Source organism: Sylvia atricapilla, chromosome 20 (genome assembly GCF_009819655.1).
Source record: "Sylvia atricapilla isolate bSylAtr1 chromosome 20, bSylAtr1.pri, whole genome shotgun sequence".
Taxonomy (NCBI): Eukaryota; Metazoa; Chordata; class Aves; order Passeriformes; family Sylviidae; genus Sylvia; species Sylvia atricapilla.
This window is the reverse complement of record NC_089159.1, coordinates 3,255,798-3,268,427: the sequence shown is the minus strand read 5'-3', so window position 1 is coordinate 3,268,427 and position 12,630 is coordinate 3,255,798. Positions and strand designations below refer to the sequence as shown.

Here is a 12,630-nt window from a genome sequence, read left to right as displayed (position 1 = left end):
CAGAGGTGCTGGTCTGAGGGACAGCAGCTCTTCATCCCTCTGCCTGTGCAGAGCTGGAACCAGAACTGTGAGGAAAACCTTGAGCTCTGTTCCCTCCCTGCTGTTGTGCTCAGCTGTGGGTTGTGTGTGGACACTCTGGTCAGCCTCAGGAGTACCCAGCTGGACAAGTGGCACCTCACAAAAGCCTTTCTTTCCCTCTTGGGAAGGATGTAAAACATCCTAACTTGGACATGGGATACCTTCCCATGGATGAGGCTTTGTGGTTGTTAACTTTTGCTTTGAATCTTCGGGTAAAGGGTTGGTTTATATCTGATATTTTACATGTATTCCAGATGATTGAGACAAATGATATTTCGGAAGAAAAGATAAAGATGAAGCAGACTATGGAAGGTATGAAGTTATTATTTTTACCCTAGTGACTCGTATGCTTTCTCTTCTAAATTTCTGCTCTTGCAGGGATGGCTGCATGGCAGGGGTTTAGGAAGTCATTTCATCTGTCCAAATTTGCTGGATGACATTTGTTGTCTGGATTTGTTTTTTTCCTTCTAATCAAGCTGAGCATATGTAGGGATGGATTTTTTTATCTGTGTTAGATACTCTCCATGCAGATGGTGCAGGTTGGAGACAGATCTGGGCAAACAGGTGCATTTCCACACAATCACTGATTTTTACAGCAGGTAAAATTCAGACATTAAATGATATTTGCTCACAGGAGAGGAGTGATAATGGTAGATATTGATGTGACTGGCTTCAAATAATGATAGTTACCTTTTATTAAGCTTACTGTAAATCAAATCCATTCTTTTAACAAAATGTGAAACTTAAACACATGGGAAACTCATATAAAATGTATTTCAACTTGAAGTGCACTCAGCCCCCTCAGAGAGGGTGAGCTGTAACACTGGGTCTGAGCAATAGCAGAGCTGGATTCAGAGGTATTTTGTCCTGTTTCCGTTGGCCTCAGTGCAAGGCAGGCATTGTCCATAAGCCTCATCTGCCTTTGCAGATCTGGGATTACACAGGACACGTTCATGTTGTATCCCATCCGTGGAAGTGTCCAGGGCCAGGCTGGACAGGGCTTGGAGCAGCCTGGTCTAGTGGAAGATGTCCCTGCCCAAAGCAGGGGTGTGCAACAAAATGATCTTTAAGTTCCTTTCCAAACCCAGCTATTTTATGTTTCTACACCAAATTGTTTGCTGATTGGTAAGTAATTCCTGCCTAGTGATGGCAGAGCTTAACTAGATCCAGAAGCCACAGCTCTAAATGGCCACTCAGGGCACGTGTGCATTGTTTCCACACTGAATAAACCCCAGAAAGATGTACTGAAAACAACCAGGTCAGATTTCAGCCACAAAAGCATCAGACTTCAGATCTACAGCTCTGAACGTGGAAACACATCAGTTACAGAAAACATGTCCTTTGAAACAGTCTCTGCCTTCCACTGTCGGAGATGACACAAAGAAATGTGCTAAAAGCTCCTTTTGGGTTTTTTAAATTAATATTTTATTGCCTTTTTCCCCATCTCCTTTGTGGTTGCTTTCTTAACCCTGTGTGACACAACTTCCCAGTGTGCATCCCACCTCCAAGTGTGGTGAGATGCAGTGTCCTGCTGCTTCTCTGCCACCAGGAGTGTTACCACCATGGTGCCCACTGCACCCTGACCCATGCTGGGCTCCTGACACCTTCCCAGTTTGCACAAAGCATTTTCCAACCCCCTAATCCTTGGTTTTTCATTCCCCCACAGACCTCCAGGACAAGCTGAGTAAAAGAGACAAAGAGGTGTCATCCCTGGTGACCCAGACTGAAACTCTAAGGGCCCAAGTAAGTGGTAAGTTTCCCTAATCCAGTGTTGGTGGGATTGCAATCTTTCCCTGCTTGTCCTATGCACTGGCATCGAACAAGAGCCCAGAGCTGAAATAGGTTGATGTAAAACATGATGCTGCTGGTTTTTTAATGGCTGTTGCTGATAAAAATTAATTCAGGAATTGAACACAAACTGCAGAAGATATTTGTGTCCTGTGAGGGAGGGTCTGGGCTTGTTTATGTGTAGTTTCCAAGTTCTCCCCTTAAGTACAGCCAGTCAAGAGCTAATCAGGTCTGTGCTTTTAGGAGTAGGAATTGGGAAGAGGCAGAAAGCAGGAATATAAGTAAAGAACTAAGTGATCTTTCTTCCCCTGAATCCTCTGCTTCTCATAGCTTTGGAAAATAAATGCAAAACAGCAGAAAAGAAGGCTGATTCAGCGTTCAAAGAAAAGAAGAGGTTGGAAGGGGAACTGGAAGCCTTGACCAAGAAAACACATGATGCCTCAGGGCAACTGGTCCTGATCAGCCAGGAGCTGCTCAAGAAGGAAAGGTTGGTGTGCAGAGGACAGAGCTGCAGACAGAGGGGCTCTGTGTGTGTTCATGTCCCTTCCGGGTACTGCCGTCCACCAGCAGAAGAAATGTAGGGTTGCTGTTGAAATCCAGCCCACAGCTTTCCCGTGCTTTAGAGATGCTGATGTGTGGATTTGGTTAGAATGAGAGGCTGTCAGTTCTCAAAAGGCGCTGCCCTTTCAGTGCTTGCCAGGAGCTGCGGGACAGCTCTGGATGAAGTCATCCACGAGGCAGCCAGGCTGGCAGTGCCCTGCTCCCTGGCAGTGCCCTGGGCAGACCCAGAGCCCAGAGTGGGAGTGCCACAAGGGCACAGTGCTGGGAGTCGGGTCACGTTTGCTCACTGGCCTTTCTTTGGTTCAGTAGCAAAGGTGGGAGGCAGCCCAGCAGGGCTCCAGTGGTGTGTGGGCTCTGGGAATGTCTTCACCTCTTGCTGCTGCTGCTTCCAGGAGCCTGAACGAGCTGAGAGCCTTACTGCTGGAGGCAAACCGGCACTCCCCGGGGCCGGAGCGAGACCTCAGCCGGGAAGTGCACAAAGCCGAGTGGCGGCTCAAGGAACAGAAGCTCAAAGATGACATCAAGGGGCTCCGAGAGAAGCTGGTTGTGCTGGTGAGGGCACTAAAACCCCTACGGGCTGGGGGGCTCTGTACTGCTGAGGGGATTGAGCCCTTCACTTTGGCTCCAGGTCTTTGTGTTTTCTTTTGTGCTGCTGAGCATCTGGTGGGAATTCTCTTGACAAGGACTGAGCTGTGGCTTAGCAGCACCTCATTAGCAAAGATATCCATATGTGATATAATCACGGAATATCCCCAGTTGGAAAGGCCACAAGGATCATCAAGTCCAACTCCTGGCCCTGCTGAGGACACCCCAACAATCACATGTGCCTGGGAGCATTGCCCAAACACTCCCGGAGCTCTGGCAGCCTTGGGGCCGTGCCCATTCCCTGGGGAGCCTGGGCAGTGCCAGCACCCTCTGGGGGAAGAACCTTCCCCTGTTATCCAACCTAGACCTCTCCTGACACAGCTCCAGCCATTCCCTGGGTCCTGTCCCTGGTCACAGAGAGCAGAGGCCAGTGTGTGCCTCTCTGCTTACCCTCATGAGGAAGTTCTAGACTGCTGTGTCCTTCTCTAGAGTTTTTCTGTTCCCACAGGTTTTAGATCCATGGCTAAATAGATCCACACTTTGTGGGGGAAACTGAAGGTCGTTCAGCTACCTCAGGCGTTTTGCCTATTCTCTGATACAAGAATAAGCAGTGTCCTCAAATTCCCATGTACTTCAGCGTCCTCCAGTGGCCGAGATGTAAATAATTGATTTGAAACCGCTGGGAACAAACTGGAGCTCTCTGGTCACTTATGCGAGCTGTGCTCTACCCCCATCTGCTGCTGCAATCACAGAGTGCTTCTAGGCATTGTGTGGATTTCTGCCTCGAGTTCCTGCGGCTGTTGGTTTTGCTGTAACATCCTCCTGTTTTCCCTTTGCTGTCTGAAGGACAAGGAGAAGTCAGTGATGGACCAGAGGCGGTTCTCCCTGATCGACCCCTCCTCGGAGTCGGAGGTGGTGCGGCTGCAGCACCGCCTGGTCAGCACCGAGGACGTGCTGCGCAACGCGCTCGAGCAGGGCCACCAGATGGAGAAGCTGATGGAAGCAATGAGACTCTCCTCTGAGAAAACACAGGTAGAACATCAGCAGGCAGGCCCTCATCAGCCCCCTGGGATCTTGCCCTGTGCTCAGGGGGCGAGGCCATCAGCTGTGTCCCCTCTTTGCTAGGAACAGCCTGACAAGGCCTGGTTCTGTCAGATGTAGCCTAGTGCTATAAAACCCCTGCTAGCTGCTAATCACAGATGGCTTATTTGCTAAACATGGGGTTTTGGGGAAGTTGCACTGTGAGTAACTGTTCTTTGTGTGTACAGTTTTACCTGGCTGCACATGTTCATAACATGGAGGTTGAGGTTTTTCTGACATCTCTCCTCTTTGAGAGGTTTATCTGTGCATCCCTAAGCAGCAATTTTGCAGGTGGCTCTGGGAAAATGTTTTCCATTTCCCTTACCAGCTCTCTTACCACCTTGGTGTCTGATGTGAGTTTGCTGATGGACTGTGAATGCTCCCACTCCAGTTCCTGTCTTCTCTCTCCCGACTTCCTCTGATCTCCCTTTGTTTCTTCTGACTAAAGAAAAGCTGCTTCTGTTGCCTGTCTTACATCCTTCTTTATGAAACTGAAGAGTACAAATAGCTTGATTCTCAACATCTGGCTTTTCAATCTCATACCTGTGGAATCTCAACCCTGACTGATTCCTCCTGCAAAGTGACCTGCCCCTTGTGCCAAGCTTTGTGCTTCATGTCCTTGAATGTTCTTCTAGCTGTGTTTTCTTTTGGGCTGCAAATAGGCAGTGGCTTTTGGAGCTCAGATGCACCATTATTTCTCTTGGACTCACTCATTTAAATTCTCAGTTGAAGAATGTCTTTCTCTTGCAATAATGAGTTACAACTGACATTCAAGCAGACACCTTAGGGTAGTAGAGAACAAGCCACTAGACACAGAGTGGGCAGAGAGCTTTTTTTCACTGATGCAGGTGCAGATATGTGTGTTAGCTTGAAAGGCTTGAAACCCTTCTCCTCTCATGACAGTCTCTTTTGGATACATCAAACACTGTTTGCATTGCAGTGGTATGGGCATGGAGGTGGTCAGCAAGGTAAAAACTGCAACCCTGAAAGATCTGCTGGCTCACTGAACATCTGTGTGTTGCACACAAGTCTCTATATCCTGCAGAGCAGCATCTGCCAGCACCAAGCAGGACTTGGTGGAGTCATGATGACATGTTTGTGGCAATCCAGGATGTGTTATAATTCTCTCAGTACCTCCAGAGTGACTTCTGCTATAACTGCTATGTGTCAAATGCAAATGCATCATGACAGGCTCATCTCTTGGGAGCTACAGGAGGGGAAGGTTGTTCTGTTTGCTTTAATGCACAGTCTCTTGAGAAAGGGAAATCTTCCCTTTTGCATTTCCATCTCCAGAAGCTGTGCAGGTGGTAATTATTTCTTCCCCAGTTCTAGAAAATGACTAGTCTTACCTGAAGTCAATTGGAACAGATCTTGCAAGGTCAGCTTGGTATTAGTATCCCTGGTATTAGTTTGATATAGTCATGCTTAAGAAAATGTAGAGATATGACAGAACAACATTATGTCTTCAACTACAATCCAAGGTGCAAAGAAGCAGAGGACTACTGTGGGAAGGCAGGCTTCAAATTTCTATTGATGTCAGGTTTTTAAGTGCTATTTACAGGGAAGTCTGGATCAAAGCTGCCTAGTTTCAGTTTCAGATCTGTTCACCCTTCCCCGTGTGAAGGAGAACTGTTAACCAGAGGCTTTCAGGCTGAGGCTGTTCATGGCCCAAACAAATCCTGCTGCAGTGGTTAGGGAACTGATGGATCCTCCCCTGAAGCCACATGCCCACTGATACTCACTCTGCACCACCTTCCAGCCTCCTGTCTCCTCTCTGATGGAAGCAGCTGTTGCCCAGGTATCTGCCTTGGCAGAAAGAAAATCTTTGCCTTCTCCTTGTGTTGGGAGATGCCTGACCCAGAGCTTTGCAGGAAAAATCAAGGATTTGGCACTCAGTCATTTTCTTAAGGAGTTTTAGTGATTCCTCTGGGAGCCTTTTTATTTAATTTCAAGCAAATTGCACCACTCCATTCGTTATTGTGGCCATGTTCTGAGACCAGAGTTCAAGCCTTATTTATGGTATTAGCTGCCTGGTCAGTGCTCAGATTGGGTGAGCTCACAGGCAGGTACCTGTGCTGGGGGGTGCTGAGCCCTGGCAGCAGCACTGTTTTTGCCATCCAGGAAGGATCCACTGGCTGGCAAACAGCTCAGTCTCTTATCAGAGCTTATTTTGAATTCCTGCCTGGTTTTTGTGATCAAACTAAACCTCTGTGCTGTAGGGTTGATTCTGCACCATTATGATCCCAGTCAGGATGGAAACTGGGACTCCTAAACCCAGTCTTGTGTCCCCATAACACCATCAGCAGTTCACCAGCAAATGTGACTCTGATTGCCAAGGCCCAGGCACCCAGCATTGGGAATGCTGGGGCTTCAGGCTGCAGCCTTCTTCTCTTGCTTGTGCTGGCTGTACTGTCATTGGGAAGCTGAAGGGCTCTGTACAAGTCTGTTAGAGAAACATTATAAATGTTTAAAAGTTCTTGTGCTTTCTAAAGATAGAACAGCCTGTCCTGGTTGCCAGACTTGTCCCCAGAGATGGGAAATGGGGAATGGCAAATGTCCTTTTCAGTGCTGGATGTTCAGTATGATGTGCTTTGCACCTAACACTGCCCTTGGCTCGATTAGTTTCTTGGCATTTAGGAGCTGGGCTGAATAGTGGGTCTGTGTCCATAAGGAGCTTGGGGGATGTTTGGTGGCTGGGAGGGATGCAATCTGGCACGAAGGGATTGAGCCAGAGTGCAGAGGGAAGGAAGATTCTTGACAGAAGTGTGGTGGAGTTTTTGCATCCTCCTTTCCTTGTGTGGAGTGAGCAGCTAAGGAAGGACAGGGCAATCTTGCCAAATTTCAGTGCTTGCAAGCAAACCCACTAGGATTGTGTCCCTCTACAGAAAGTGTTGTCTGTTTTCCGTTGCAGACTGTTGGAAATTCTGGGTCTGCTAACGGGATTCACCAGCAGGATAAATCCCACAAGCAAGAGGTAAGCTATGAGCAGAATGCTGTTTAAAACAGTATCTGCTTTGTGTGGATTCTTGCCTGCAGTGGTGAGGACAGCACTTGGATGGGGGTGGTAGTGTCAGCACAGCCTGACTGTGTCATTCCCACAGCAAAAGCAAGAGGCTTTGCACAATTCCAGTTCCCAAGTGTGGTGGGAATCTCACTGGAAACTCCTTGAAGCCATGGGGAAGGTGGTGGTGAGGGGCACACTGAGGTGCAGTGCAGAGGGAGTTTCCCCACAGTCTCCTGGGTCAGTGCTGTGGGACATTTCTCCTGGCAGCCCCTGCTAGGACCTGCTCAGCTCAGATCTCTGCTGTCCCCTTTACATGGGTGGTGTTTGTGGGACCTGCTGTCCTGGCCTCCCACAGCAGACTTCATATACCCATACTGGGCAAAGCAGTGGGCATTCTGCTCCATGCCTCTTCCAAAAAAAACCTTTGTGCTTGTCCTCATTTTGCCTAACAAGATCTGTTTTCTTCTAGGAGAAGCTCTGATAGAGAAGAGGTGAAAAGGATCATTTGACGCCAGTATCAGCTCCTCTGCACAGTCAGGAAAAACAACACCACATCTGGCTTTAGCACCTCCAAAAGACCACACACAGTATTTTCACTTTAAAGCAGGACAATGTTTATAATGTACTAACTGATGTAATCAGGACAATCCCGGAGTCCAGTTTTCCAAGACAGCCATTGTTCCAGGAGGGAGCAGAAAGACCTCTCTGGGTTTGGTTTCTTACTTGTATTGGTTTTGACTGTGGAATTTGTATTGTTTGAGCTGCCCTTGTCCCACCAGCTGATGTGCCCTGACCTGTGGCTGAAGTGTCAGCAGGTCCCAGTAACCCCACAGGAGCTGCAAAGGGATTTGCCTGTGGTGTTCAAAGCATGTGCCCATAGGCTGCACCCTTCCCACGGGGTCTGTCCCTTCCCTCCCACACACCCTGGTGTCCTGAGGACCTGCACAAGTGAGTGAAACCTGCTAGGCTGATGATGTGAGGTTTGGGGACATGTTCCCCTCCTCCCCTTGTGGAAGACATCACTGTTTTAGGGCAGAGGCTGCACTTAGTTCTTGTATTATAGCATGTCATGGGAAATAATCCAATTTCAGAGGGATATTTATTTTGTTTCTTCTCCCCTGCTGTTTGGGGAAGAAGCTGTGGTGGCTCCAAGTGTGGGGTCAGGCCCACCTTACCTGGGTGTAGTTTGCCTTTCTTCCTGCAGTGAGATCTCCGAGCAGCCTGCTGGAGTCCTGTGCCATAGCCAGCTGTCCAGCTTGGTCCCCCTCACTCCTGGGGGTTCATCAGGTCTCTTTGGAACTCAGGACCCCAGATGCTGGATCTCAGCATCCTGGCCTTGGAGCTCCATGCTGGGGACAGTCAGTGCAGGGCAGATGCATTGAGCAGATGGTTCCCTCCTTGCCTGTTTAATTGAACACTAACTATGGATTGCCTGGTGCTTTCCAGAGCTGTCCTTGGCTCTTCAATGTGATGTCCATCCCCTGCTACCTGGGATGGAAGAGGTGAAGGTGCTGCTGTGGCCTGACTTTGATGGCTTCTGCAGTCCTCTGTGCATGACCTGAGTGTGTTTGGAGCAGAGGCAGTCTAAGACCAGAGCCCACACAGCTCTTGTGTCTGTACCAGCAGAGGATCTTGTTCCTTCTTCCCAAGGCTTTACTCTAACTTTGCACCACAGCTCCCAAGCAATATTAGGGCAGAGGAAGGTGACAACATGCTCTTAAAGGTGTGAAAGAGCACAGCTCAGGTTCACTGTCCAGTAGCACAGGGAACAGTCACAGCAATATTTTTCCAGGCTTCTCCCAGTCAGTGCCCAACTCCCCCAGCCTTCAGGAACTCTAGTGCTATGATGGGACATCTGTGAAAGGACAAGATGGGAGAGGAGATCTGAGCCAGACCCCCAGCAGGTGAACATGATGGCACATCAGCTCCATTGCTTTTTTGCCCTGATTTCACAAAGTTGTGTCACTTCTTAGTGGGTTGTCAGACTCCTGCTGCTTTGAAGGATGGGCAGCCAGAAGCAGCCTGGGAATGAGTTGAGTTTCATGGCTGCAGTCTTGCCATGAGGAGGATGACATTGAATACTTGACCCTCCTCACCTGATGCAGGATTGGTGATCTCCTTCAGAGGAGGAAGGGAGAGGAAAGGGGCTTCAGGGAAGTAAAGCAGGTCAGAAGTCACAGCAGAGGTCTGCACATGGTAGCAGGAGGCAGAGTGTGGAATCGAACTGACTGGAAATAATTCACGTAGGATTCCATCCTGCCTTGTAGAAAGTGTTTCTTCATCTCTTAGTAATCACCAGGAAGATTGCCACATCTCTGCTTAGCTCTGGGAGTTTCCCAAGGGATTGTAGGAGTGGTCTCCAAAACCCTCCTGGTTGAGTATTCATCTTCTAAGTGATTTTGGAAAGTCCCAGAAGAGTTTTTGTTTGTTACAGCCCTCAACAGTGAATACTTCACTGCTGATTTTAAGAATTTAGAGCTGATGTTTCCCAGAATGCTCCTGTTGGCAGGATGGTCTCTGAAGTCATGTCTGCAGACCTGTGGGCTTCATTGGCACCTGCAAAAGGGAGGCCCCATTCTGGTTTGTAACTTATCTTCCATTATGGGTCTTCAAGTGACTTGTGGCCAGCTGCCTTCAGCTACAGCAGAGATATCTCTGTTTTCCACCTCCCTTGGGCTCTGTACAGAATAGGATCTCCTGGGAGTGGTTATGGGGACCATGTATTTGGTTCTGTTGATCAGATCCAAGGTTGTCAGGCTGGAAGAGTCTCTGGCTCCTGCCTCTTCCCAGGGACCATCCCCTGAGAGCAGCTCAGATCTGTGACTTCTCCCGTTCACCTTGGGAAACAATGCAGAACAGGAACAGATGGGTTCAGACTGGGTTCAGAGTTAGTGCTGATGGTCTTCTGTGGCTGTCACTGACTGTGCTCGTCCCTGAGGATCAGCCAGGAGCTGTTGGCACTGCTTGGCTCTCTGTGCAGGCCGTGTGGTCACTGTGTTGCAGGGCTGAGGGTTGAAGCCCCCCACCCATTGGGGTGCAGGTCCATGGGAGCTGCTCCCAAATAAGGTGATCCACAATGCCAACAGGATTTGCTGTTGTGGGCTTCAGCTCAGCCCTGTGTAAGGGGTCAGGAGGGGTTGGACTCACTCACTTCCTCCCTCTGCAGAATTAGCACAGGCTTCCCCAGGGCACCAGCTGCCCATCTGAGGTGATAAGAGACCACACTAGGGACAAACTTGGAAAGGACAAGGGGGACATTCCCCAGCCCCTCTATTTATTTGTAAGTTTAAGTGCTATTTTTACCTGTGTGGTGGTGTATAAAGTGCTTCATGATCCTTGGTCTTACTGGCTTGGTTCTCTGGGAGAGAGTTCCAGGGCAGTGGTGCACCCTTGTCCTGTTGTTGATCCGGGCTGGTTCCTGTTTGTGCCTTCACTCCCCCTTTGGCTTCAGCCTTGCTCTTACCTCGAGCCCGAGAGCTGGTAAGGGAGGGCTGTGCTTTCCCCAGCCTTTCTCCCAGCCTGAGAATGCCATGCTGGTTTTCCATCTGCACATGGAGCAGAGCAGCGGCGCAGGGTGGGGAGCAGGAGGGGACAATGCTGCTGGAGCCCTGGGCCCCGAGGGAAGGACCGGCCCCCACAGCCAGTGGCGTTACCCTGACAGTTAGTGATGCTTTTCTGCTGAGAGCTGAGCCCTTATCCAGTGAAAAAACAGCCTTTGGAATGGAGACTACTCAGTATGGAGTGATTTCTTCTCTAACTCTCAAGACCAAAGGGAAAAGAATCAGTCATGCTTGGGAATGTCAACTTCATCCCTCCTGCAGCATCCAGAGAGCTGGAGCAAGGGGCAGCACCACGCTGCTGCCCCATGGAATGACAGTACCAAGCTGCCTGGGTGTTGCAGCTCTTGGAATGACAGGTGCCGAGCTGCCAGCCAAGGCCTTACAGCTCCTGCCTCCCCCCAGCCATCAGCAGCTCCTCTGACTTGCAGTAGAGATGCATAAGGGTTCCATTAAAAAAAATGATGCAAATGACACTGTAAAAGTCTTAATGAAAATTCCAGTACTCCGTTATTCAGCAGCTTTAGCAGCTCAGCACTATCTGTAGGGAGTTATTAATACACTAAGATCCTATAGGCCTCCTGTAAGTTACCAGAAAAAAGATGATACTAGATGTATAAATGGATGATAACCTTTTACCCATACAGTATGTATTACAATTACAATTTTGTAGCTTAGTCATTTTTTGGCTATCAGATTTTGTTAGTATGATACAAAAAAAAAAAAGACAAAAAAAAGGGTTTGACTGCTAATGTCTATTTTGTTATTTGATTCATTTTCTTCCTCTGTACAAAAGCTGTACAAATCTGTCTGTGTAACTCCTCCACATCTGTATTCATGTACCATCCCCCTTGTCCTGGCTTGCTGGTGTGGTGAGCTCCTACTAAACAATAAACTCTGTGGCTGAAGTTGGGTATCCTGGGGCTGCTGGGTGTTCAGGGTGTTGTGCAGTGCACAAACTGTCATCAGCTGGAAGGGGCTGGGACACGAGGCTGTGGCACCATTCCCCCCTGCCCTGAGCCCCAGCAGTGACCTTGAGCCATCTGTGTTTGGACTCTGCAAGTGGTTGGGAGGCTGCAGAGCTGCCCTGGGGATGAGCTGAGCTGAGGCACAGCAGCATTTCCTCTTCTGCACCCCATGCCAGAGGTGGGGACAGCCAAGCCCAGCACCATCTCCTGGCTGAGCAGCTCCTGCTGTTGAGTATCTCCCAAGCCTCAGAGTGGTTGTGCTGTTTATTAATCCATGATTATTTTCCATCCGATTGTCTCCCCAGTCCCTCACTGCCATATCCACAATGCCCTGAGGTGAGGAGTGTTGCAGGGTGCTGTGCCAGACCCACCTCCCTGCACCTCAGCACTGATCCATAATGGTTTCAACAGTGCCACCTTCATTTTGCATAGACTGGGTCATCCTCATTCCTTCCAGGTCGTTACCCCAGACCAGAGCACATGGAAATGGGGATCACAGTGAATCAGTCCAGGAGGAGCTGCCACCCCCCAGCCCCCTGCCTCTCTTGTCCCTGTGTTCCCACCACGTGTCCATATGGATGCTCTGAGCATCACAAACTTGTGCTGTCACCCATGAGGCAGGACTGGACAGATTTATGCCAGGGTTTGGTGCTTTTTTCATGGTACAACTTCTCAGTTGGGACTTTCCTTGACTGTGACCTGTCCATAGAGCAGTGAAATATCCATCTCCTCCTGCTGTGTTTTACTGCACCCAGGGGCTGTAGTTCCTTTATAGGAAAGTATTTCCAGTTGCTTAAGCTAAGTCCTCTATGGTTTATTTCCTTTGCTGGCTTGTAAGACAGCTCTGCCCAACATTGCTGCCATAGAGCTTTAAAGTAGGAAGGACTAGGGGTGAACAGAGCATGTTTTGGAAAGGGGCAGGTGGGGATGGATGATGGGTGTTGAAGGGAAGAATTTTGTCTTCCCCCCACAGTCTTGGGGACAGGCAGGAGAAATCATTCAATTCTCT

At 49.1% G+C, this 12,630-nt stretch overlaps 1 protein-coding gene across 3 annotated transcripts in view; it reads left to right on the top strand.

Annotated features, from left to right (window-relative positions):
* Nucleotides 1-11,561, top strand: part of CLIP2 (CAP-Gly domain containing linker protein 2) — an 89,705-nt gene extending 78,144 nt beyond the window's left edge. For all 3 annotated transcript variants that reach the window (XM_066333163.1, XM_066333164.1, XM_066333162.1), the window contains 7 exons: nt 333-390; nt 1,745-1,828; nt 2,197-2,353; nt 2,820-2,979; nt 3,859-4,044; nt 7,004-7,066; nt 7,566-11,561. In XM_066333163.1, coding sequence (XP_066189260.1) covers nt 333-390; nt 1,745-1,828; nt 2,197-2,353; nt 2,820-2,979; nt 3,859-4,044; nt 7,004-7,066; nt 7,566-7,577 — 720 coding nt within the window. In that variant the 3' untranslated portion in view covers nt 7,578-11,561. The remainder of the gene's footprint in view (nt 1-332; nt 391-1,744; nt 1,829-2,196; nt 2,354-2,819; nt 2,980-3,858; nt 4,045-7,003; nt 7,067-7,565) is intronic.
* Nucleotides 11,562-12,630: the final 1,069 nt, after the last annotated feature.